General features: G+C 36.3%; 1 protein-coding gene across 2 annotated transcripts in view; it reads right to left on the bottom strand.

The window, feature by feature from the left end:
- The window catches only part of ARHGAP10 (Rho GTPase activating protein 10), a 300,664-nt gene that overhangs the window by 85,936 nt on the left and 187,530 nt on the right, over positions 1 to 27,198 (bottom strand). For both annotated transcript variants that reach the window (XM_063107709.1, XM_063107710.1), the window contains exons 15-18: positions 26,535 to 26,622; positions 18,137 to 18,195; positions 8,733 to 8,838; positions 7,199 to 7,358 (exon numbers count right to left, since the gene is read on the bottom strand). In XM_063107709.1, coding sequence (XP_062963779.1) covers positions 7,199 to 7,358; positions 8,733 to 8,838; positions 18,137 to 18,195; positions 26,535 to 26,622 — 413 coding nt within the window. The remainder of the gene's footprint in view (positions 1 to 7,198; positions 7,359 to 8,732; positions 8,839 to 18,136; positions 18,196 to 26,534; positions 26,623 to 27,198) is intronic.

The raw sequence follows: 27,198 nt of genomic DNA, 5'->3' as shown, positions 1-27,198 counted from the left end.
TGGTAAGTCGAGATAAAGGTTTGCAAATTTCATTGATCTTAATAAAGAATCAACTTTTGGTTTTGTTGATTTTCTCTATTGTTTTTTAATTCCCTGTTCTATGTTTCTGATGTAATCTTTGTTATTTCTTACTTTTGGTTTAATTTGTTCTAGTTTTTCTATTTTCATTAGATAGAAGTTTACATTACTGATCTGAAAATTTTCTTATTTTTAATATAGGTGCTTACAAGTATAAATTTTCTTCTAAGCACTGTATGAGCCCTGCATCCTATAAATATTGATATGCTGTGATTTGATCTTTTTCTCAAAGTACTCTCTAATTTCCCTGAGATTTTTCTTTTTACCCACTGTTTATTTAGAAGAGTGCTGTTTAATTCCCACACATTTGTGAGTTTTCTAAATCTCCTTCTGCTATTGTGGTCAGAGAACATATTTTCTATGATCTCAGTCTTTTAAAAAAAATTAAAGAAGGAAAAATCTAAACAAACAAAAAAAATCATGGAAAGATTACCTCTATCTTTCAATTCTATTTTTCCACAAATTTTTTGAAGTGCCTTGTGTTTATATTGTTTTGTTGATTTTTTATGCAATTTATGTTGCTAAACTTAGATATTTAATTTCTGTTCTTGATTTCTTTTTATTAAATGGACTTGTTGATTTGCTTAGAAATTAATTTGCCTTTGAAAAGTTTATTCATCTTCCTCTGTTGAAATTAATTTGATATTTCATTACTTTGGGAAGACTTTAAAGAGCTATTTCAAGTAATTGCAGAGATTATAAAATGAAATATGTACATTTTAATAAGTTTTAAATCTCTAGTTTTTGTGAAAATTTGAAGCCCACTTTCCTAAAGTATTTCGTTATTCATCTGTTATTCAGTTTATGTTTTTGTTATTTGGACAAATAAATGTACATATCCTTAAAAAAAGAAAAAGGAGAAAATCCTAAAAGCAGCTAAAAACAATAAACAAAAACAACATGTTACCATGAAAGAAACAAAAGTAGAACTTTGGCTGACTTCTCAACAAAAGCAACAGAAGCCAGAAGAGCATTAAAAGAAAAGAACTGTCATCCTAGAATTCTATGTCCTGAAAATTGTCAAAGCAAAATAAAAATATTTTTAGGCAAATTAGAAAACAAAACAAAATTTTAAAAACCCTAGACAACTCTGACACAAATGCTGGGTTTCTTCTGGCTCCTCTTTTATCACTAAATAGTAAAATCTTGGTGTTTCTCAAGGATATTGTTATCTTCTCCTAGTGATGGAGGCTTTGGGGTCAGTCTCCATTAAATCCCCAGAATTGCCATTTACTAGCTGTGTGCTCATGAGCAAGTTAATCTCTCACCCCTCAGTTTTCTCCTAAAGGGATAATATATATAGTAAGAACTTTGTACCTATATACATATATTTATGAAATGGGGATTTTATGTGTTTTTAATATGTATTTTAAGTGTATATATACAGACACAAACTTCCACACACTAGGGTTATATGAGGTCAATACACAATATAGAAGACCAGAAGCGTGTAACACCATGAACATCCAATAAATACTTTTTCATGCCTTTAACTACACCTTATATTTTACTTTCTCACCCTACATTCTCTCACAAGCTTGACTACCACATCTCCTACTGTCTACTGGACTTACGTTGCCTGACATCCAGGCAACAACTAAAGTTCACCATGTTACAAACTGAATTCCTCTTACTCTTACCCTAACCCCTTTTTTTCCTTCCTTTTATTCATGACACCAATATTCTCCCAGGATTGAATCCTTCTAATACCCTCCTTTAAGATCCCCCACAAATCCAGTCCCTGGATTTTGTCTATTTCACCACACAAAACAATGCTTTCCACCCTGGAAGTCCCCATTTTCACTGTCCTGTTCTTAATCTATGCCTGGTATTTTTTTCCTTTGCTTTCCATTGCAAACCCTGCTGTCAGATTAAGCTTTCTAAAGTAGTGTACTTGAAAACCATGAACGATCCTGGTACCTATAAAATTCAAGTGAACGTCCTGAAGTGGCATTCTCAGCCTCCCCACACCTGGCAGAAACTCTTTCCAATCTGATCTCATGCCATCCGCCTATGTTTCAACGAGAGCTTCATTCCCAGAACACAAACCTCCTCTCTGTTTCTGATTCCGTGATCTCCTATACCTGAAATGTCCTCTCAAAAAATCTCTACCTGTTCAAACTCCGTTCTAAAACTGATTCCAACCACCTTCTCAGGAAACTTTCCAGATTCCCCACAGTCAGACCTTAACTCTCCTCTGAAGTCTCAGCTTGCTTGCTTTCTCTCTCGCTCTCGCTCTCTCTCTCTCTCTCTCTCTCTCTCTCTGAGAGCACTGATTCTCCACCGTATCTTGTAGCTACTTTTGGACATTTCTTCTTTCCCCTACTGGACTCACTATCTTTACTTCCCCCAAACCTCACACCATGTCTGACTCACAGCAGGCACTCAGAAAAAAAAGCACTGAATTAATGCATAGCAAGTATACTTTATTAACAAAACTTACACAAAACTCACAAATTCTAAGGCACAATCCCAATTTGAAAATCCCTGGGAAGTTCACATTACCGTTTTCCACCTGGGAAACACAATTTTCTGGTTTGCAAAAGAAGAAAGACCTGATAATATTTTTGGCCCATGAACACTTCTTTTAAAACATCTTAATGTATTATGTGTAAATGAAGCCAAAACATATGTATTAAGTTTCCTATAAAGTACACATGGATTTTATAAAAATAGCAAAGAGGCTAGGAGAAATGGTGATCTCCAAAGCAGATTAACGGGGGTCTTTTCCTAACTCCAAAATTCATCTGGAGCTATCTTGTTTTAATTATACATTAAAGTTCCCGCTTCGCTTTAGGGACTTTCCTCGAGAGAGGAAAAAAAACACATTCCTAGGGAGAAAAATAAATAAATAACTGAGGAAAAGAAAATGACTTCCTTCTCTTGTCATCCCTGTAACCCCCTTACCCCATCTATTCTCTTTCATTGACACTAACTAAGCCTCTTCCTTTCCTCTCCAGTTTACCCCTCCTTTTTTGCCCCCCTACCCATTACTGTAAGTTTTCCCTTCCTATTAAATAAATTATTCTTTTTAACCTTTCCTATCCTCACACCCTCTCTCTTTTCATTTTTGTTCTCGAACATTTGAGTCAAGTGTACAATCCTTTGGGTGGCATGTGTGCATCGGTCCTCAGGAAAACCTGTGGCTAACGCGGATATACACATCCCTACGAAGTTCTCCTGCACACCACCCTTGCCAGCAGAAACATGCTTCCTCACAGCAGGGCCTGGACTGATATGAAGTCCACCTGAGCAGGAACAAAGAGCTGGGAGTGGGTGTGTACAAGGATAAAATCAGAGAGAAAGAGGCAAGAGAGAAATTGAGTTCTCAAAACTGTTAACTAATCCAAGCTGACACCCCCTTCTCCCCCACCCCCCAACTCCCGCCATGCAACCCGTTGCTTCCAAACCTAAACCTATGCACACAGTGAAGAATCTGAAACTCAATGCCCACCTCTCCTCCCCTCTTGATAGGACACCTCAGGACTTTAATAATACAGGTTTGTGTTCACAGCACTATCTAGAAAGGAAGAGAAGGAAAACTGAAAGCCCTCTACTTAGCTTTATAAAGCTTTATCTCTGAGAGCAGGGCCACTTTCATCTGCTGTAACTATTATAATTGCCTCACCCATGCTACTTGGAAATTCCTATAAGATCTGTTAACAAGGTGAAAGCACTATCTACTTTCCAGCAGAAAAATCATGTACTTTTCTCCCCAGCTTCTGATAAGGGAAGAAAACAGAAAGCTGCCGCATGAAATGGAGATCCTTTGCCCAAAAGACCCAGAGCCAATATTTTTACAAATAAATTGCATAAAAGTTCCCTAATTAGGATTTAATCAAATGATAGTGAGCTACTGTAACATCATTTCAAAGCTTATAGTCTAATTATTTCTCTTTCTAAAAATGAATAGATGCCATCTTTCCACGAATCTGTCTGGATGGCTTAGTGCACACTAATGAGGTTTAATGACAGTTTGACAGGACCATAAAGAGAGGCATAAATTCTCCATCACTGGCTTAAAAAAAAAAAAAAAATTCTTACACTCATAAACAAGCTGTTTTTACCATACTGGTAAAGAAAATCCCCAACCAGCTTTACAGCTTAACTTTTTAGCAGTAAACAACATTCACACAAGCTAGAACTGCTCTAGTAAGTGCAGCAAGGACCCAGGAAATGCTCCTGCAATGTTTTGCTCAAAGGGACCTCTGTTTGCCTGTCTCTTTTCTACTTCTCCAACCCCCTCAAAATGAATTACATTCATTAATTCATTCAATAAGTATTAACTGAGCACCTAACATGCACCAAGTATTATTTTAAGTGTACCAAAAGATCTCTGCCCTCAAGGACCTAGCTGGGAGAAATAGACAACTAAGAAAAATAAGTTACATAGTATGTTAGCCAAGGATAAGTGTTATGGGATGCAAGTCCCAAAACACAGCTTCTCCCTGCTAGTTGTAACCTGCTTTCCAACGGGTGCTGTAACACTCACCTCCACATCCCCGCACCTACCACACGCTCAACATGTAATGCAATCTCAATGTTTAAAATTCCTTTTAATAAACAAATGAGGGACCAATCATTTCAACAGTTCTCAAAGTCCCTCTCTTAGAGGCAGAAGTAAGGAAAGGTATTAGCAAAGTGCCGATCTGTAGTTGACAGAATGAGGGAAAAAAAATCTAAAAGTTCTTAAAAGAATCTAATGTATTTTGAAAAATCATGTATTCCCTTGATTATAGAGAAACAAGTAACAAGATAGGTCACTTAGGAGATTATTCATTTTAAATAGGAGATTCTTAACCTAGAGTCCGAGGATTCAGGAACACATGTGAACACCCTGAAATTGTTAACACTGTAGGGAGATAGGGAGATAGGGAGCTGTGTGCATTTATTTGGGGAAAGGGTTAATAACTTTTGTCAGCCTCTCAGAGGTCTAGATCCCAAAAAGATTAAAAAGCACTGCTCTAAAGAATAAATGTTTCTTTAAAAATTATTATGCCTTTGTTAATAGTGAAAATGTACTTTTAATCCTGAGTAAATGTTTTTGTCTTTCTTAATAAGTGGAAGCTTTATTTTGAAGGTTGAGAGAGTGGGAGAGAGGCAACGAATGAGGCAGTACTTTTGAGCAAATCGCTGCAGGAGCATCTTGAAACCATTTTTCCACATGCCCTCCAAAAACCATCTTCAGCCCCACTTATACATGAAGACCAGCTAAACTTGAATGGACACCTACTCATTCAAAAACAGACTGCCAAGGGTCAGACCTAACACTAACAAAAGTCTTACTCAGGTCTTATTTTAACTATTATGAACAAAAACCTCTAAAATATGAATGGAAACTTCTCCCCTGTTCCAGATTAAAGTTCTCTCTTAAGTACTTGAGACAGAGAAGACACTTACTTCTTAGATCAGAGGTTCTCCCTAGTGGCTACTTATCATAGTTCTTAGGAAGGAAAAATTTAACAGAATACATGTGGCTACACAGCCTTGCAAAAGAGTCCCTCAGGTGATTTTGATGGTTTTCCAAGGTTGAAAATTATTGGTCTAGAGCAAGGATCAGCAAGCCAGACAGTACATATTTTTGCTTTGTGGGCTATCTGATCTCTGTTGTAACTACTCAACTCTGTTGTTGTATTGTCAGAGTAGTCATAGACAATACGTAATTGAGGAGAAAATAACAGTAATTTGGGGAAGAGATCACAAGGTAACAACACCAAATACTACTTACTTCTAAAATTTGAAATGTTGAGTGGGTATGGTGGGAGGGAATATATGTGTGTGTGCGCGCATATATATATATATATATATATATATATATATATATATATATATATATAATTTTTTTTATAATAATGATATATATAGTATATATGATATATAATAATATATTGTAAATATAATGATCTATACGCTATATATACACTATATATAGTATATACATACATAATTCCTTCCTATCATACCCACTCAACTTTTAAATATGTGTGTATATATATAAAATGTATATATATTATATATATATATATAGTGTGTGTGTGTGTGTGTGTGTGTGTGTGTGTGTGTGTGTGTGTTGTGTATATATCTTTTTTTTGGCAGGTGGTAGTAAGGGGATCCAAACCTGCAACCTTGATGTTATAAAGCTGCACTCTAACCAGCTGAGCTAATCAGCCAGCTCTTTTATTTTTTTCAATTAACTCATTACAATGAGCTTTATTTAATTTATTTATTTGTTTGTTTATTTATTTATTTATTTATGGCAGGTATGGGGGTTTGTTGGGGGTTTTTTTGTTTTCTGTTTGGCAGCTGGCCAGGGAGTAGTATATTAAAACAGTTTATACTCACCCCTTATATAAATCTCCTAATTCAAACCAAGCTCAATCTCATCCACCAGACCCCAGAGATGTGTGCCCTCCTCCCACCCCCTGCTCAGACATGCTGCCTGAGACTGTTTGAGTTTACCCTTCTTCGACTTCTCCTCCTTTACTTGCCATTCATAACAGCTGGGTGCAACCAGGAAAACACTTTGCAAGGCAGGGCAACCTTTACAAGTGGGGTGCAAACATAGGCTAGCCTTTGCCAGCAGGCCTCAGAGGGACCCTGCCCTCAACCCTCCCTCTCAGAGATGCTCATGGCCTTCTGGCTCCATATCATTTCCTTTCAAATTTATCTGCCTTATTTTCTCTTTTTCCTAAGTTGCCAAGCTCTAACTTGATCAAGAGTACAGGACTGTGGTGCTAACACACGGAATTTGAGTGAGAAATCCAACAAAAGGAATGAAAGCAACAAAAAAAATTTAAACAGTTCACAATTACATTGCCAATATTCATTTGCATCTGGATTAAATTATTCTTCATTAAACCAATGAGATAATAGGCCAGAAAAGAGTAAGATTTATGGAACTCCATCAGAAGACAGAGATCAATGAATACTTCAAACCAAGTTTATAATAGTGATTTTATATATATATATATACACACACACAGACATTTTTTTTTAAAAGAGAGACAAGGGAAATCTAGAAGAATAGTTGTGCATTACATGGTGACAAGCCCCAAATATGAGATCTCTTAAGGTAAAAAAAAAAAAAAAAAAAAAAAAAAAAAAAAACCCACGATTTTACCTTTTCATGGTTTTCAATTAAGATTTCCACAACAATATTCTGAAACTTCAAATCCATGATGGCAGCAACAGTTTCTTCCTGTGGCCTCATCAGAGTTGGTCCAAACACCACTCCTAAATTGGCCACGGTCATTAGGTTCTGCTTGGAGTGATCTGAAACACTAATATTGATGAGGAAAAAGAAAAGTCTCTGTTTAACCAGAGGGGCAATAATTGTGGAACGTAAAGTATTCTTCAATTCTGTATATTTCCTTAAAAACAGAGGCAAGAGACTCAACTGCCCTCTCTGTCTGTCTCTGAAATAACTGGATCCAACAAGACCCTAATGTGGAGGCCCCTTCCTACTCTTTTCTCTCTCTCTTTGATGCTCTACTCTAGCCACAATGGCTTTCTTAATAATTCCATGTATATTCTAAGCTTGTTTCCCCTAAAAGCCTTTATTTACTGTTCCCCTCTACTTGGAACACCTCTTATTTCCCCAGACCATAAGATCCTTGTGTCCAGGGACTATTAGACTGCATGGCACCTTAGTAAAAATTAGCTCTATAAGCATGAAGACTTTGGTCAGAGCACCCACACTCACTCCTTCGGCCCAGTACCATTGTGCAGTGAACAACCCGAACATCTGTTCTCAGCAGCCCTGCCACTTAACTCAAGTCTCAACTCAAAGATCTCATCCTCAAAGGGACCTTCCGCAATAACCGTCTTTATATTCCCACACTATAAACATATATTCTCTAATCCCTTACTCTTTTTGTTTGCCACTTATCATCTGAAACTATTTTATATTTTTATTTGTAATTTGTTTATAATCTTTTCCCCCTAAGAAAGTAAGCTTCATGAAAGTAGGATCTTATTCAACTACGTATCCGCTAGCACCTAAAAAAGGTGCTAAATATCTGTTGACCAAATGAATGAATGGCTATATTATTAGTAAAACCTTTGGCAAGTCACAGTATACTCTCGCCTTCAGTTTCTTCTTATGTAAAATAAAGGGTCTAAAACAGTGTTCCTGAGCTCCCTCTTACCTCTAAAATTCTACAGTGATAGTGATCTGAGAGTCATTTATATTTGAAGAAATGGCTAATTTCTCCACTGAATTATTAGACTTTCCTTGCTTTTTAAAGGAGGAGGGAAAAACGAATGGATCCTCTGAAATAACTACCCATTACTGAATTCAACAAACTTAGAGTTAGGTAGTTGTAAAACCAAGCTAAATTTGCTAACAGACTTATAATCACATTTCCAGAATCTGTGAATGGCACGATGTATGGTATTCTCTCCTTTCACTTCAAATCAAACCCTGAGTTCCTGGCAGTGACATTAAGCAAATAATTATACTACTCATGAAAGCATCATATTTCAACACTCTTGTCCAAAATATACACAGTGAGTCAAACGTCCGGCCTGCCCTTCCAAGTCTGGTCCCTGGTATTGTGTATATAGCCCCAGTTCCAACCATTACAAATCCAAGAATACTGCATAGCACCTAGAGCAAAGCAAAAAAAATTTTAAAGGAAATAAAAGAGGCTTACTTTGTTAAGTGTTTCACCAAAATATCCAACATTTCTTTATTTTTCTCTGGCAGTTTGTGTACCAAGAAATGGATAGCATTAACACGAGATTCTGGGCTGCCACTTTCTTTAAAAAAAAGAAAGAAAAGAAAAAGAGAAAAAAACAGTTAATACTCAGAATCAAACATATTCTCCAAAACCAACTATTACAATAGTTCAACTGGTCAAGTTCAGCATTTAAATATATTTTGCCACCTTTAAAAGGAAAAAATCTCTCTCCCCATTATTAATCTTCTCCTGCCTCCCGCGTGAGGTAAGCTCAGCATGGCTGCAGGTGGTGCCTTCCCCTAGGCTCATATTTAGGAACAGCTGGTGGCTGCAGCTTCTTCTGACATGCTGCACTTCAGGTCGGGTCATCGCTTACTGATGGAACCCAGTCACTGCACTGCCCTTGACGGAATACAAGCCAAGTATCAGCAAACAGGTTATTCCCTGTAATGGGCTGAACTGTGTTTTCCAAAAAGATGTGTTGAAGTTCGAACCCTTAGTATCTCAGAACTGCTTGAAACTGTGCTTGGGATTTATTTTAATCAGGTATGGTACGACGTGGAAACGACTGTCAGGGAGGCAAAGCTGATACTCACAGAGCCCTAGAAACGGAAGGCACTGCACACCATGCAGGGCCACACGGAGAAGCCCCAGGGTCGGTCAGGAGGCAGAGAGGGGAGCCTTTACCATGGTTTCCACAGGAAGGAACAGGCGAGGCAGGTAAGCAGGCTTTGTATTGACTAGTCTGAATAATTTCAAAGGGCTCTGGGACACAAGGGCTGTCCCAAGTTGTCTGATACTTGGTCCTGGCATGATTGGGGCAGGAGAATATTGACCTGGAGTGTAAGAGTGGGGGCCAGGGGTAGTGGACTTTGAACTGGATAGTTCACATACGCAAAGCGTGCTGGGGTTTACTGTCTCTAGGAACTGGCTAGCGTTGGGAGGGGCAGTCTCCCAGGGTCAGTGAGACCCTAAATATCAAAGCATCAGAATATTAATACAGTGACTTTATTTTGAAATAGAGTCACTGCAAACGTCAGTTAAGATGACATGTAAAGCGGGGCCCTTCATTCAATATGAATAGTGTCCTTATAAGAAAACAAAGACACAGAGGGAAGACGGCCACATGAAGACAGACACAGGAGAATGACACATGACGACACAGCAGAGATCAGAGTAAAGCATCTATAAGCTCAGTAATGCTAAGGATTGCTGGAAACTACCAGAAGCTGGAAGAGGCAAGGAAGGGTCCTTCACCATCACCTTCAGAGGGAGCATGGCCCAGTCAATACCTTGATCTCAGATTTCTAGCCTCATTTGTGACAGAATAATTTTCTGTTGCTTTAAGTCACTGAATTTGTAGTACTTTGTTACAACAGCCCTGAGAAACTAGCACATTCTCTTTACCCCTTAAAATTTGGGATTTATTATCTGTGGTTCTTATTAATGATGTACCTAAATTCCCTTTATTGTGTTAATTGTAAAAGTAATCAATAAAATGCCTGATATAGAAGATTATGCTCAAGTTTCCATGCCTGATATAGAAGATTATGCTCGAGTTTCCATGCCTGACATAGAAGATTATGCTCGAGTTTCCAGGAGTGTCAAAGAAGTAACTGGTGAGAATCAGTCATAGTAATAGTAAGGGAGGTTAGAAATTGCTATGGAGGTTCACACAGAGCTGGCAGAGGCAGCCCAGGAAGGGTCTCACATAAGGGAAAGCACCTGAGTTGGGTCTTGAAGAACGGAGGAAGAGGTCAGCGAAAGGCAGAACTGAGGGGCACACAGCAGGTTCAGCACGGGCATGACAAAAAGCACAGAGAAACCTCATGCAAACAGAAAGCGAGCCCGAGGCCAAACTTTAGTCTGTAACGGCCAATTGAAGAATTTTCTCTACCACTGGCTTCCAAATTAGTCACTGAAAGTAAAGCAAGGAAGGATATAAATAGAGTTAGATCTGGAGAAGGTATACCTGATTTTCTGAAGGTTGGAGTAGAATGGGGGAAAAGCAAGTTGGGAAAGAAATGCTATTTGGGCAAGATGTAATTGAGAAGGAAGGGGGGATAGGAAGTAGAACTACAAATTATCAAGTACAGCAAAGAAGCAAAGCCTGGAGTCAGATGTTAATCACTGCTTCTAAATGACAGCTGAGTGGCCTTGAGCAAATTACCTAACCTCTCTGTGCCTCAATTTCCTCATCTGCAAAATGAAGATAACCATACTCTCTCCAAAGGCCGTTATGGGATTAAGCCCAGTAACATACAAAGCATTGAGCCCTAGTGGCCGGCACATATAGGCACTCAATTACTGTTAGCCATTCTTACTGTTGTTACTTGTGTTAGTATTATATGAGAGCTACAACAGAAGTTGAATCAACAGGATTTAGCAGCAGACGGGGGGGCGGGGCGTCCAAAGGAAGAAGGCAGGGGTGGCCACTGTTTCATGTCTGGGTTACCTGGTGGTACAGCCAGCTTCACTGACAGATAGGACCGCTGGAAGCAAAGCTGGTTTGAGGAGGAAGATGATGGTGGAGATGGAGGAAGTGATATTCAAGTGGCTGGTATCCAGCAGGTAGCTGGGAATGATAGAAGGCTTCAGAGATCAAGGCTTCAGAGAGCACGGCCAGAGGGTGTGACCTCCAGCATGTGGAAAAGGCTTCTTGACAAAGCTAACTGAGGGCACTGCAGAGAAAAGAGCTCCAGAGACATACAGGAGAAATGCCAACTTAAGGGTTAAGACGAGCAAGCACAGAAAACCGAGGAGGAGGCAGACGTGAGAGAACCAGGGAGCTCCATTGTCATCAGGAAGCCAAGTGAGAAGAAAGCTGCAAAGGCTGAGTGTAGCCAGTGGTATCAAGAGTCAGAGAGAGACAGAGGGATGAGAGGACTGGGACAAGGGGCCCTGGACACCGCTAATTATATCAGCTGAGAGACCCTTTTGACTCAAATGTGGAGGTGAAAGAGTGAGCTGTTGGAGAGGAAGCGGAGAGTGGGATTTCAGAACATTCCTTCAGAAAGCAAGAAATTGAAGATAATGTGAAAGAGGTAAAGCAGATCAAGAAAGGGGCATTTATTTTTTCAAAATGATAATAGTTTTATGTTTTTTCTTATGATAAATACCTGCTATGCTAAAATTTGAAAGAGAGAGAGAAAGAGAGAGGAAGGAAGGAAGCATATGCAAAAAGACTATAAAGAATTCTTACAAATCAGTCAGGAAAAAAATAAGAGAGAACCCAACAGAAAATCAGGCAAAAGAAGGAGCAGAAACTTCACCGAAGATTTGTCCATATGACCAGTAAACACATGAAAACGAACTAAACCTATATCAAAGAAATAGAAATTAAAACCGCAATGAGAGACTACTCACTCACCCACCAGAATGGCTTTAAATGAATACTAATCTTTGGCAAGGATATGCAGCAAGTGAAACTTCCAAACACTAACTAGGTGGGAATAATTAATGGTTCAGCCACTCTGGAGAACTGTTTGGCAGTAGCTACTAAAGCTCAACAAACATATATCCTATGACCCCCAAATTCCACTCATAGGTATATAACCAGGAGAAATGCACATAAATGTTCATTAAATGACACATACTAGAATGTTCACAGCAGCACTCTTTGTAATAGCCTCAAACTGGAAACAACCCAAATGACCATTAACAGTTGAATAGATCAATATATTGTGGTATATTCACACAATGGAATGCAATGAGAATGAATGAGTTACTGCTTCATACAACATGGATGAATCTCACAAGATGAGCATAAAGAAGCCAAATACAAATGAGTACGTTCTGTGTGATTCCATTAACATAAAGTTCAAATACAGCTACCCTGACCTACAGTGGAAGTCAGCAGAGTGGTCACACCTCGTGGGAGTGGATAGTGACCACCTAGGTGTGGTGACAGGCTTCTGAAGCTCTGATGTTTCCATAAAGCCTCAGACCAGGACATCAAACATTATCAGAGCTTCAGGAGCCTTTCACATTGTGAAAATTCATTAAGCTGTACAGTCATTCGTGCACATTTATGTTATACCTCAACAAAAACTTCATTTAAATTAAACTTACCCATAATAAATCTCACCCTAAAATAAGCTCATAAATTTTAGGTTCAATGCTTTCAGAATTTTTTTTTTTCCTTCTGTAGTGAAATGTTTAAACAGCCTATTTCATTTAATATATCTTGGACACCCATCCAGGTCATTAAATGGAACATCACACTATCAATTTTACGAACATTTAGATTGCTTCCAATGTTTGTAAAGTTAAGTTTGTTCTAGTTTATACTCTTAATAATAGTGTTTGGAGGTGAGGAATGAGATTTTACAATGGAAGACATTGAGACAGCTGTTGCTAAAAAGAAAGGAAGCAAAAACACTAAGAAATTAAAAGGCTCATAAAGCAGAATAAGAATAATCAAGTCATATTACATAATAAAAACTTTTAGATACAGACTAAATTTATCACTGAAAACAAAAGCACAGCTGTCTAAGAAAATAAATGCTGGAAAGGATGTGGAGAAAAGGGGACTCTCCTACATTGTTGGTGGGAAAGTAAATTGGTACAGCCATCGTGAAAACAGTATGGGGATTCTCAGAGAACTAAAAATTGAACTGCCCTAAGACCCAGCAATCCCACTACTGGACACACAACCAAAGGAAATGAAATCAATATATCAAAGGGCCACGTGCAACCTCCCATATTCACTGCAACACTATTTACAATAACCAAGACAGGAAACCAATCTAAATGCCCATCCACGGAAGAATGGATTAACAGGCTGTGATATAGACACAATACTATTTAACTATTCAACTACTATATTTAATAAATGAAGATCCTGTTATTTGCAGAAACACGAATGGATCTGAAGACCATCATGTTAAGTGAAGTAAACCAGGCACAGAAAGAAGCTGGGGGAAGAAGCAGCGGACTAACAGGTACAAAGATATGCTATCTACCCTAAGTGAATCAACGTATGTATTAAAACAAAACACTGTAGCCCACAAATATATACAATTTAATGAGAATTTTTTTTAAATGCACAAAAGCACAACTGTCTGAAGTTAGTTGATAAATTATAATCCAGTTCGTAATCTGGAGTTGAAACGAAGATACTAATCAACACTGGAGAAAATTAAAATAAAAATATAACAATTTCAATTCATAGCTTTGATTTTAAAAAATAAAATTAAAGGAGAGACTCTAAAAGACAGCCAAAAATTCCAAAGGAATAAAAGAATAACCGCTGAGGATAAGAATTTTGTACTACAAAAATTGAAAATTTTTTAAAACTTTGCACTAAGTACTTCTAACTCATGAGTCTATCTTGTCATTCATAACTATCTTTCTCCAATGAAAACCTAGGTTTATTTTAGGATTTATTACTTACTTAGAAACACAAGCCACAAAAATGGTTTCTCACCCTCTAAGAGAGTTCATTTCTAAAAATAGTGAAATCAGTTTTGAAAAATAGTCAAAATCTTCCTCTTTCTTGAGTCCTTCAACCACTAGCCCACCCCAATCTCTTCTGAAACCATAAATATATTTTTTCCCTCTTCTACAAAAGAAATTTTTTTTCAGTAAGGCTTCTAAAATAAAACTTTTTTCTCTATTTTGTTTTATTTTGACATTAATGACAGCTTTCTACTAACGGGCATTTTCATATGGCTACAGCATAACTTTAAAGTATTAAAACTTTTTTCTAAGATGTTATCTTCAGTTGCTTATGCTATATGCATTTTATTATATTTTAGTTGTTATCAGTTGACAGAGTAAAGGTCTAACTTTTTAAAAAAATCTAGGATACTGAATTAATGATAATAACAAATTCCTAAAATATGCCAGGGAATTAGGAATTTACTGTAATAGAAAAGCATTTTAATTGTGAAGCTACAAATCAGCCTCCACCACACTTTAATGTCCATCTGTTTGTGATGCTGTGCCAACTAACAGAGACTGAAAAAGATATGCTCCTGGAGCTTACCAGAGACACAGAGGCAGATAAATTTTAAATTATTTCAATACTTAAATGCCATAAGTCAATAACACTGCAACTTTTGGACATTATCATTAACCATCCAAGCACTTTCCAAGGGACAAGGAACTTCAGTCAGCAGACCTCCAGTATTCCAGTTCTTCTATGGAGTTCCCATCTGCTGTGAGATGAATACATCAGACTAAGAGAGATGGGTGCCAGTAAGCATTCAATTCCTTTAATTCCCAGGTTTCTGAGTCCTTCCCCAACAAGAACCACATGATTTTGTTTTGCTTCCCATGCAGGTTTACCAACAAGGATGGAACATTCTGGTTGGGCAAACACCAATGCCCTAGGTCTTATAATAGTTAGTTTTCTCATTATAAAGGACTAAAGAACACTGTGGTTATGGTTTTCCTTCCCCAATAACTTGACTACAGGAAAAAAAAATATAATGAACACAGTAACACACGTATTCTGGTTTGAGAGAGTTAAGAGATTTTTTTGTATGATGCAACAACAGGAATCCAGGCTTTAGTTGTCATTCTTGTACTAAGTGTAATGTGAGTCCAACCCTGAAGCATGAGTCTGCTCTTACCCATATGATCTCTTAAGGACTCTGAACATAAAAGGCTGATATACAAACTGGTGACTATGACATTGTCAAAGGTAATAAACGTCACCCAGTTAACTCACCCATGTAGATGCCTACCAGACTTCCAGTGGTGGACACACTCTCGTTACATTCCTGTGTACACCAAGTAAACTTCATTCTCATCTTATGAATTTCTACACCAAAAGCCCACTATAGTCTCTCAGATGAATGGTCTCTAGTTCCTTTTAGCAATTTTAGTTAACTGAGCTAATGGAGAGAGCTAAATTAACTCTCTTAATTTTCTCAAATAATTTTTTTTCCCAATGCATTCGACATAGAACAGTTAGTAAATTGTTTTTTTTTTTAACAAGAACATAAAATTTTTTTTGCTTTTTGTGCTGACAACAGAAACAAAATTCATAATGTGTATCATGAACTTCAAAAATTAACTCAGAGGTTCTCAACAGAAAACTACAGGAAAGAAACTGATGAGAGAAAATGAAGGGACCCAGGAGAAACCTTCAGAACTCTCAGCAGGGAGCGTAGAAGAGACGATCTCAACACCACAGAACAGATGGAAACCACCACACATGACTGAGAAGAATCAAAAATTAGTTTCCATGCTGGTGGGAGAGGTGGTAACAAAGAATGGTGATGCTTGGTAATTTTAGCAGTCAGCTCAGCTAACAGACATTTTAGCAAAACACGGTAAGCTGTGCCATTCTTAACAGAAAATGATAGCTTAACCACAATCCCAATTTTCCAACAACATTCAAAAGGGGAGATAATTATGGCCACCTGATTTCCGTAACTGTTTTATTCAATACTTAAAAGTACATATGCAAAAGATTAAAGGATCTGCTCCCACACTCTTTCCTAAGAAAGGCAGTGAATACAGGAAAGGGTACTCATAAGAGATTAAAATAAAAAATTTAAGTCTCCATTGGAAATGCTGCCCTCTAAAATACACCCATTTAATACATGTACTTTTTCTCATTAAATAAGGTCACTACACATCCCATTCCAACCACAACTGCACTTAGGTGCAAATCCATGCCACTGACTAGAGTAGCTTCAGTATTTCTCTGGAACAGTTCTGGTATTCAAATCACCATGAAGACTATCACAAAGTCAGGAAGCAAAACACAAGGTCCAACAGGTGATGTCTTTTGCATTTATACAACCCTGTTCACCACATTGCTCAAAGATACCTTCAACGACGTACCTTTAAAGACTTTTAAATTCATTTCCTATCACCATGGATTCCATTACCTCTTAAGAAGTAAGTTCCTACCTTTTAGGAACATCTTCATCTGGTAAAATAAATTGGTACTAGAATTTCAAACACAATGCCTTCAGCTTTGGGCATGACAATGATACTAATGGCACTAACATGTAGTAACTTAAAACCTTATTCCATAACCACTTTATCTTTCTCCAGTTCTCAAAGGATTCTAGATTAAAATTGGCACTCTTCTGCTTTTTCCAGTCTCTAAGGCGAATAACATGAAACAATTGTCCTCCAACTAAGTTTAATTTCTCTTTCCCCAGTTTGCCAAAAATGCCACAGGGAAGAAATCAAAACAACCAAGCATTCGCTTGAGCTTTTGCCAAGAAAACTTTCCCCCACTTCGTTGATCACACAAATTTTCTTTTTTTAAAAAAACCCTCTCTCATATGAAAACAAAAGTGAATAGAACCATATTTTTGCCTTTTCCAAAAGCCTATTTTATATATATAGACTAATTGGTCTGTATATTGCTTCTTTCTGTAACATACAGGAATCTTTACACTGGCTGGAGCAGAGACCTCACAAGAAGATCACATTTAAAGTTATGTTCGAGCAGCAGTAACATAGGACCCAAAGGGAATGCTGTAAGTTTTTCAACAGATTAAACTATGGAATACATCCAAAGGGAAAAAAATAAGAGGAAATGAAAATACAATCACAGCTACTGTCAGTGCACCTGTGAAAACCAATACTGCAAGTTTTAGCCAGTAAAACTCGGGTTGTGAATTTTAAATAAGGTTCCTATAATCTAGCAAGTTACTTAACATGTCTCAACCTTCATTTCCTTAACTATTAAACACCTAACACCAGTGGACTGCAGAAGACTATGATGATTAAACAGCATGTGCCAAATATAAAAAGAAAGCTGTGTGACAGAAAGGAAACAAGAAAGCCTCAAAGGAGTAAGATTTGCAGAAAATTTAATCACAAATTAAAATTCTACCAACTATAGGCCTTTTTCCTTTAACATTTTATCACATATAATTCACTCTCTATCAAATATTGTTCGGCCTTCTGGCATTATCTCATAATATTCCTTCTGCTTGTTATTTTCATCTAAATATCTTTCTATGAGAAGCTGTCTCCAGCCTACTAACCTCTTCAAATCTGCTAATCTCCCCAATCTTCTGCAAGTTAAATACTTCTGTGTTCCAGGGGCATTTTACTCATGTCATTATTATATATTTTACGGCCTAATAAGAGCTGTGTATGCCCAAATACTTGCTACAGAATTGACTCCGAGGGGCAGAAATCCTGCTGTGGCTCTACATATCCAGTATCTACCAGTGACTAGCATACACTAGGCAATAATTAATGTTTGTGAAAGAATAAGTGTATTGTCCCTTTTTTCCCCACCTTCTAAAAGGGGGGGGGGGGTTATCTTCTAAAGTGATTTTGATTTTTAACACAGATTGCAATAACATTTAGTTAAATTTTTCATGTGGAAATTTTTAGTTTATACACTCCGTCAACCACAAAACTGTTTCTGTGCACCATGACATGATACTTACTGGCTGGAACAATGAAATCTCCATGTAAGTCATAGGTCATGAGAGGCTCCGGAAGACTCCTGTATGAAAAGGACAGCTCAGAATTACCAAACGAATCCCAATGGCTCTAAGTTTATTTTTTATAAAAGAGTGTTAAATACCTTTATGGTATGCATTTCTTAGTTAACTTGTAAAACTTCCCTAGGGAATACTTTACAAATCGAAAGATACATAAATCAAATGGATCACTTTATTAATTGCTATTTGCACCAGGCACTATGGATGCTTAAGCAGCCACAAATCCTTACCATATCAATGCATATAGTATTTCAAATCTAATCTTGGAAAGTACCTTTATGAATATCTGGTTTTATGTATAAAACTTCCTTCCACATATTAAAGTATTTAAAGTTAAACACTCTAACCAAATGTAAGCATAAAATTTGAAAATTGTCTCTAAGATATTAATTGAAGATTGCCACAAAAAATATGTAGAAAAGATTAAACAAAAAGTCAAATTCTCTCCTCTTAAATATCTCTATAAAAAATATAAGAATTTTTCCTCTTTGTGCCTGTGAAATAAGTGACATGAAATAAAATTGATTAGCTTATGCCTTTAAAACAATTTTAAGTTTACACCTATAAAAGATATGAAATAAAATTGATGACAACTTAAAAAATACATGCATCATTTTAATTTCGACATAACAAATTACATAAACAGTAGTATATTTTATCCTGTGACCAACAGAATGTTACAGTTCACTTAACTTTGCTATGTTATCTTAAATTTTAAAAGACAAGATCTCCAAACTTTAGAAACACTTTAAAAACACTTAGACAAGTATCAGTCTGTCTAGCCTTTCTGGAGGACAATCTGGCAAGATATTAAAAATTTCTAAAAGGCTAAGTCTTGTAATTCAGAAATTCTTCTTCAAGTGTTTTAATGTTGAATATGTGGAGAAGTGTAGGAATGTTAAGATGGAGAGAGACCAGGGAACTTAAGCAGGGCAAAAGCCCTTAGTGTAGACAAGAGATTGGAGGCAGAACAGGGATTGTTCAAAGTGCAAAAGCCCTTAGCATAGCAAAGATCTTCAAGGATGCTCTGCTAGATTAGATAAGAACATTAAGGTCACTTCTTATCCAGTTTTACTCCCCTTCCTTTTGTTTTTCAAGATGTTTTCCAGAGATTGCCCCATAGCCAATTTCTTTTCATTCCTTTGATAAATGATTAAGTTGTTTTTTCTCTTGCATTTCCTTGTCTTTACAATAAAAGCTGAAACCAATACTGACTTGGGGCTGCACCTTGTGTCTCCCTTCTTTAGGGAGTTTTCTCAGCGCCGTCCCTTCAGGCTTCTCATTGCTCTTAATATTTTGGCTCTGAATAATCTTTGCATCTTTTCACACAGCGAGAAGTGACAGAATATACTAATTACCCTGATTTGATCATCACATATTGCACACAGGTATTTATATTCAACACTGTACTCCATAGATATATAGAATCAATTATGTTTCAATTTTAAAAAGAGAATTTTTAAAGTAAAAACAAAAAAATGTTTTTAAAAAAAATCAAAGAGGCACCAAAAACTTTTAAAACATATGCAAAATCGAAGAATACTGAAGGGATAAAGAAGATCACTTCATATTAATAAAAGGGGGTCAACTCATCAAGAAGACATAACAGTACTAAATGTTAGTGGATCTAATAACAGAGCTTCAAACACATGAAGCAGAAACTGACAGAACTGCAAGGAGAAATAGAAAAATCCTAACTATAATCAGAGATTTAAATACCTCTCTGTCTCAATAACTGATAGGAAAAGTTGACAGAAAGTCAGTTAAGAAACAGAAAATTTCAACAGAGCTGTCAACAAACTCAGCTAAGTGGCCTGTCCTTTTTCTAAATGACAGTCCACCCAAAAGCAGCAGAACACACACTCTCAGTGCACACGGAACATTTAATTTCCAAAATAAGCCATATTCTTCTGGGCCATGAAACAAATCCCAATAAATTTAAAAGGGTTCAAGTCATGCAGAGTATGTTCTCTGATTATAATAAAAATTGAATTAAAAATCAGTAACGAAGACATCTGGAAAACCTCAAAGAAATCAGAAAGTATTCTGAACTGAATTAAATGAAAACACAACATATCAGAATTTGAGTAATGTTTGTATAGTAGTACTTATGGAGAAATTTATAGCACTAAACACCTATATTAGAAAAAAATAAAGGTCTTAAGCCAATGACTTAACTCTTCTACCTTAAAGAGCTAGGAGAAAAAAGAGTAAATTAAACCCAAAGTAAGGGCTGGCCAGTTACCTCAGCTGGTTAGAGCACAGCCTTATAACAGTCAGTTCCCTGTACTGGCCAGCCATAAAAAAATAAAAAATATAATAATAATAATAATAATAATAATAATAATAATAATAATAATAATAATAATAATAATAATAAACCCAAAGTAAGCAGAAGAACAGAAACAATAAGAATCAGAGCAGAAATCAACAAAACCAAAAAAATAATAGAGAAAATAAACTAATCCAAAACTGGTTCTTTGAGATAACCAACAAAATTGATAAATCTAGATAGGATGATTAGGAAATAAAAGAGGAAAAAAATGCAAATAACCAATGTCAGGAATGAGAAAGATGACTGCAGAATCACTGCATGTACTAAAGATATTAAAAGAAAAATAAAGAAATATTACAAACAATTTTATGCCCATAAATTCAACAATTTAGGTGAAATAAACAAATGTCTTGAAAGACACAAACTAACAAAGCTTCCTCAAGAAGAAACAGATAACCTGAGTAGTCCTATATCTATGAAATTGAATTGGTACTAAAAAAATATATATATATATATATATCTTGCCAGAAACAAAACACTGGGCCTAATGACTTAGTTGGTGAATTCCACCAAATAATTAAGGAAGAAATAATGCCAATTCTATATAAATTATTTCAGAAAAAAGAAGAAATACTTTCTAACTCATTCTGTGAGGTAAGCATTACCCTAATACCAAAATTAAAGACATTACAAGAAAACTACAGACCAATATCACTCATTAACAAAGATGCAACTATTCTAAATAAAATGTTAGTAAATTAAATTTAACAAGATAAATAAAAGGATAATACATCACAACCAAGTGTGTCTTATCACTGAAATGTGATGCTGTCCTAACATTTTTTTTTAAAAAAATGCAATTCAGCATACTAGTAAACTGAAAAGAAAAACTGTATGATCATCTCAATAGACAATCTAGTGGAAAAAAGGAAGTCTTTCTCACAAATGGTACCAGAACAACTGGACATACACACACGAGTGAATTTTAATCCATACCTCATATCTTACACAAAAAATAAAAGAGATCATAGATCCAAGTATAACACCTAAAACCATAAAACTTCTAGGAGAAAATACGGAAGAAAACCTTTGTGACCTTGGATTAGGCAAAGATTTCTTGATACATCACCAAAAGCACAGTCCATAAAAAGAAAAAATGATAAATTGAAATCCATCAAAATTAAAAAACTTGTCTTTGAAAGACTGTTAAGAGAAAAGACAAGCCACAGACTAGAGAAATCATCTGCAAAGCATATATCTGAAAAAGAACTTGTATCCAAAAATATAAAGAACACTTAAAACACAATAACACTATCTAATTTTTTAAAAAGCAGAAAAAAGACAGACACTTCACCCAAGAACATATATAGATGGCAAATAAGCACATGAGAAAATGGTAAACATTATTAGTCATTAGGGAAATGCAAATTAAAAGCACAACAAGAGACTACCAAACACCTATTAGAATGGCTAAAATTGAAAGGTTTGACCATATCAAGAGTTAGCAAGGATGTAGAGGAGGTGGGACTCTTGTACACTGTCAGCGGGAATGTAAAGAAGTACATCAACTCTGGAAAAAAAAGTTTCTCAGTTTCCCAAAAAGTTAAGCATGTATCTATCCCATGATTCAGATATTCCACTCCTAGGATTTATTTATCTAAGAGAAATGAAAGCCTATGTCCACTGAAAGATTTGTACACAAAGGTTTTCAGCAGCTTTAAGTGCAATAGCCAAAAGCTACAAACAACCCAAATATCCATCAAGTGAATGAATTAAATTAAAAAATTGTAGTATACCCATACAATGGACCACTAGTTAGCAGTAAGAAAGAATAGACTGGTACATGCTACAACGTAGGTGAATCTCATATTAATTATGCTAAGTGAAAGAATCCAGATTTTTTTAAAGTACATACTGTATGATTCATTTATATGAAATTATAGGAAATGCAAATTAATGTTCAAGGATGAGGCCCTTAGAAGGGAGGGCTGTGAGGGAGGAATTTCAAAGGTCAGGAGGAAACTTTTGGGGATGACGGATAGGTTCACTATCTTGATTACAGGGATGGTTTCAGAGGTATATACAGATATCAAACTTACCAAAATGTACACTATAAAATGCATAGCTTACTGTGTGTCAATTACACTGCAATGAAACTTTAAAAAACAAATCAGAATAGACGCAAAAATATATTTACAGGTATGTTCCTTATATACAATTTATGATGGTGCAGTATACATACCCATACACACACACACACAGAAAATGACAACCGCGGACAAACTAAAACTTAAAGCATCAGTGAAGAAAAGCTGCTCTTTTATTTCCTCTCTTCCTCTCCTTCACTCCCGTTTCAAGAGGAAAAAACAAAAATCAATTACACCACAGCCTAAATAAGGAGGAAAAAGAGCCAATGAGAAGTAAACCTTTGGGTTTTTTATTTCAATGTATGGACAAGCAGGAAGTAACAAAAAAGAAAAATGGTTATTTGGCAGAGAAGGAAAGTTAGAGGGTGCTGAAAAGGGGGAAAATGAGAACACTTAGAAAAACCACAGAGAGCATTTCCTTTCCCATAAAAATGAATCTGCATCTAAATATCTTCCCCAAGCTACTTATATCATTGCCATATGTCTACCTAGGCAATGCAACATAAAAATCAAATATTGTTAATGTTAGGGAAGCAATAATAAAAATGACAAGTTCCTCATACAAAATTTATTACAGTGAGTCACCACATCTCGCAGCCTCCCACCCGACATGTTTTTAAGCAACCTCTCTTCCCCACCTGTCGGGATTTGTTGGGGGATATAAATCATAATATTTACCTAAGCTGGCATTTCCTTCCCAAAAAGTCTCATTCCAATTTCCAAGCTTAAAAGAAGTTTCCTCCAGGTGAAGTCATTTTACTGGAAACATCACAAAATAGCTCATTTGTTTCCTCACAATGGGCAACTGTTGTAATGAACACATTGCTGGAAATCAAAATTATGGTCTGCATAGATAAGAAATCATTCAGAGGGCTAGTATTCAGCCCTCTAACACACTAGAAGTAAAAAAATTTGCCTCAAGTCAGTAGAAGAAAAGGAAAGATGCCACACATAGGTCCACGACACATCTCTTTCCTTCTGCAGGACTCTTGAGGTTTTGCTTCCTATTTTAGTTTGGTGCTTTGGGGGTTTGGCTGTTTCCCTCCTTCTGCCTCCATCCTTCCATCCAATAAGATGGCTGGGTTATTTGCAGTGGGAAGAATACAAGGGCAAGAGCTTTTCTTGGTGGGAAAAGCTATGTCCAGCTTCAAACCATGGTGGCATGGGTGACAGAGCTGGGGTTCCAGCCCTGCCAGGCAGGCTGACTCCGGATTTTGTGCTCCTGACCATCACACCACACTATCTTACCACTAATGCCAAAAGAAATACGTTTGATTGGGCCATAACCAGGCAGTCAAACAGAGGTAGATAAAAACTGTTTTCTCCCATTTGGTGCATCACCAGAAAAAGCGTCAATTAAATCCTAATTACTGTGTTTCAGTTGCTAAAAATAACAGGGAAAAAGAACAGCAACCTAACTTTCAAATCTCCCAAGGCATCTGCCATCTTATGATAATCACATTATCACATTCAGGCAGAATGTGTATATCGTCAGAAGTGAAGTTATATAATAATAGCGTCTCATAATGTTGGTCTGTAGGCAGTGTTTGCTCAAAAGTGGAATTCAACAGGATGAAGCAACACAATTAGAGAAATGAGGTGGAAAGGCAACACAAGACCAGGGGCAATGAGGAACTAGCTTCAGAGAGCCTCAAGATTGAAAAAGAAATCGTATACACTGAATAAAAAGATCCTCTAGTATATTAATTTTTCCCACAAGGAAAAAGAGAAAAACCACGTGGAGCAGGGGGAAAAAGCACACAATTTAATACCAAAGAAGTGGATTTTTACCCTTAGTTTCCCACCAATAACTGAGTCATCTTGGTCAATACCTTTACCTGTACTAGGTATGAGTTTACTGAACAGTAACATGGATTTAAAGGTATCTTCTAGAGTGGCAGTATCCTCTGCTGGTCAAGTTAACATATGCAATTCATTATATTTTTATATCCCTCACCTATTCTTTCCGTCATCCATCTAATACAGGCTTTCTCAACCTCAGCACTATTGACATTTTGGACCAAATAATTCTTTGGGGGAAGTGTGGACTATTCCACAGGATGCTTAGCAGCCCATCCCGGCCTCTACCCATTAGATGGCCAGGAGCACCCCCTTCAGCAATCGTGAATCGGGAGGACCAAAAATGTCTCCAGACACTGCTGAATATCCCCTAGGGGAGGGAGCAAAATCACCCCCAGTTAAGAAACCATTGCTCTAATATTTTAGTAACAGGCGCAGCTCTGGTTGCTGGAAATACTGCAATGAACAAGACATGTGAGATGCCTATCATCGGGGAGCTTCCATTGTGATCCTACAGTGGGGACTAGAGAGATTCATTTTTACCATCATCCTTATCTAAACCACAGTTAGTCACTATCAGTGGCAATTGAGATATAAGTACATAGATTTGGCCTTAATTTTACCCCTTTTATCTACTAGGGGTAACAATAACATAGCTAATAGTTGAAAAAAATCTAAAACAGTGGCTAAAAACATCTTTAAATAAAGTACTCAAAAATAGGTAAGACATATCTGATAAATTTTAATACCATTAAAATACCATTAAATACCATTAAAAAGTGAGACAACCAGACAACACAGGCCTGATGCAATGCAATAGGAAGAATATAGCACCACTATGATGTATTCTTGAAATAAATAAAATAAAACCTAACCTGAATCTAACAAAACCTATAGATCTGTTAGTTTACAGGAAATATGATGGCCGGAGAAATATGTTGAATGACATCCTCAGGATATAATCAGCCCTATCTAAAACGTAGAAAATCCTATTTTAAGAAATGACCCAGCTTCATCAGCAAATAAACTCCAGGGGTGGGGGAGGGGGGGGACTGTACAGATTAAAAAAGACTTAAAACCTATCAACCAAATGAAATGTTGACATTGTTTAAATCCTGCAGCATTTAAACCAAATATAAAAAGACCTTTTTGAAACAAAACAGTGAAAATGAAACATGAGCTGAGTACTGGATGATATTAATTTTGTTGGGTAAAATACATTCTGATTGTATTTTTTTTTTTAAAAAAAAACTTATCTTTTCTGAGATACAAGTTCAAGTACTTATGAATGCAGTAACCTAATGTTTTGGAAAATCTTTAAAGTATTACCCAAAAAAAAAAAAAAATTAGCAGGTAGGGAGACTGATGAATCGAGAAGCACGGAATGTTGATAACAGGAAGCAGGATGGTGGGGCATAAGGATTCGTAATCTCTCTGGTGTTATATATTTGAAATTTTTCATAATGTTTTAAAATACAAAATACGTAGTATGAGTTGATTCTAACGTGCTCACTGGAAGCCAAATAATGTTTACATGAAAAACAACCCTATGTATGGTTTACAAGGATCCTAGGGAAACCTTGTCATTTGTTTGCCATACAAAAATCCAAGCCCACAGCAGAACCACAGCAAGGGAATTACAGCGGTGATGTTTTTTTCCATTCTTTTATTCACTTTTTTTTTTTTTTTTTGACTCATTTAACTCCAGCTTATCATTCAATTCCTTTTTAAAGAAAGGGTCATGACTCATGAAAATGCAAAACAATTTTCTAACTCTAGTCCTAAGTATTTTCTATAATAAATTAAAAACTTATTTTAAAACTTCATCAAGTACATTTCTTTTCAAATAACTTTGTATGTATGTGTTATTATAAGCCTTTAATTTCAAATGGTTTAAATTTAAACTAAAAAAAACTTCATTTTACCCTAAAATATGAATAAAAGATTCAATAAATTCAATACATAGCCTTCATCCTATTGTAGATGTGAATTTTAAGAATTAAAAACAATGAGGATAAAGGCTATTTTTCTCCTTTTCAATATGGTTTATCAATATTTACATACAGAGTCAGCACCTGTTTTATGCCACATTTCCAAATAGTCATTGAGAGGAGCTTACCTCAAATACTGTTTCAGGGCACTGGTTATTGTCTTCACTTCCCAATCTACAGAATTCTCCAGGTCCACCTCATTACATGTATTTACATCTAGTGAGTAAGCAAGCAAGAAAAATAATAATAATTAAGACTTTGAACATTCAAAGACCCTCTCGACTAGTTCACAAAGCTCCTATTTATAAACAGCCAAACCACAAATAATTAATCCTGTGGTTTTCTACAAAAACGTTATATACAATTTCTTTATCATACTGTAAGCCATGTTATACTACTAGAGATCTCCAGTACTACAGAAAATCTGTAGTAGAGGTCAAAGGACCAGGGTTGGACCAGAAGTAAGGAAGAACAGGTCACAGGGTACAGCATTATAACCTCTACAACTGCAGTTCATATACACCTGTTCCCATCATCATAATCATTAATGGTATTAGTATCCATGGCTTAGAGCATGCGGCATTTTCAGTTGTATGTGTATAGTTTAACTTGTTTCAGGTGGCATTATTGCTACCACACTGTGTTATGAACGGGGAAACAAAGTGGCACCATTAATGGCAAAATGATATCAGAATGGCAAGTCAGTGGCAGAAAGGATAATAAGCTTAGTCCCGCACATCCAAGATTGTATTCACTGTATTAATTTTCTGAAGATTAATACATATATGATCA

This window comes from Cynocephalus volans, chromosome 9 (assembly GCF_027409185.1).
Source record: "Cynocephalus volans isolate mCynVol1 chromosome 9, mCynVol1.pri, whole genome shotgun sequence".
Classification (NCBI taxonomy): domain Eukaryota; kingdom Metazoa; phylum Chordata; class Mammalia; order Dermoptera; family Cynocephalidae; genus Cynocephalus; species Cynocephalus volans.
The sequence above is the reverse complement of the archived record's forward strand: the minus strand, read 5'-3'. Positions and strand labels throughout refer to the sequence as shown.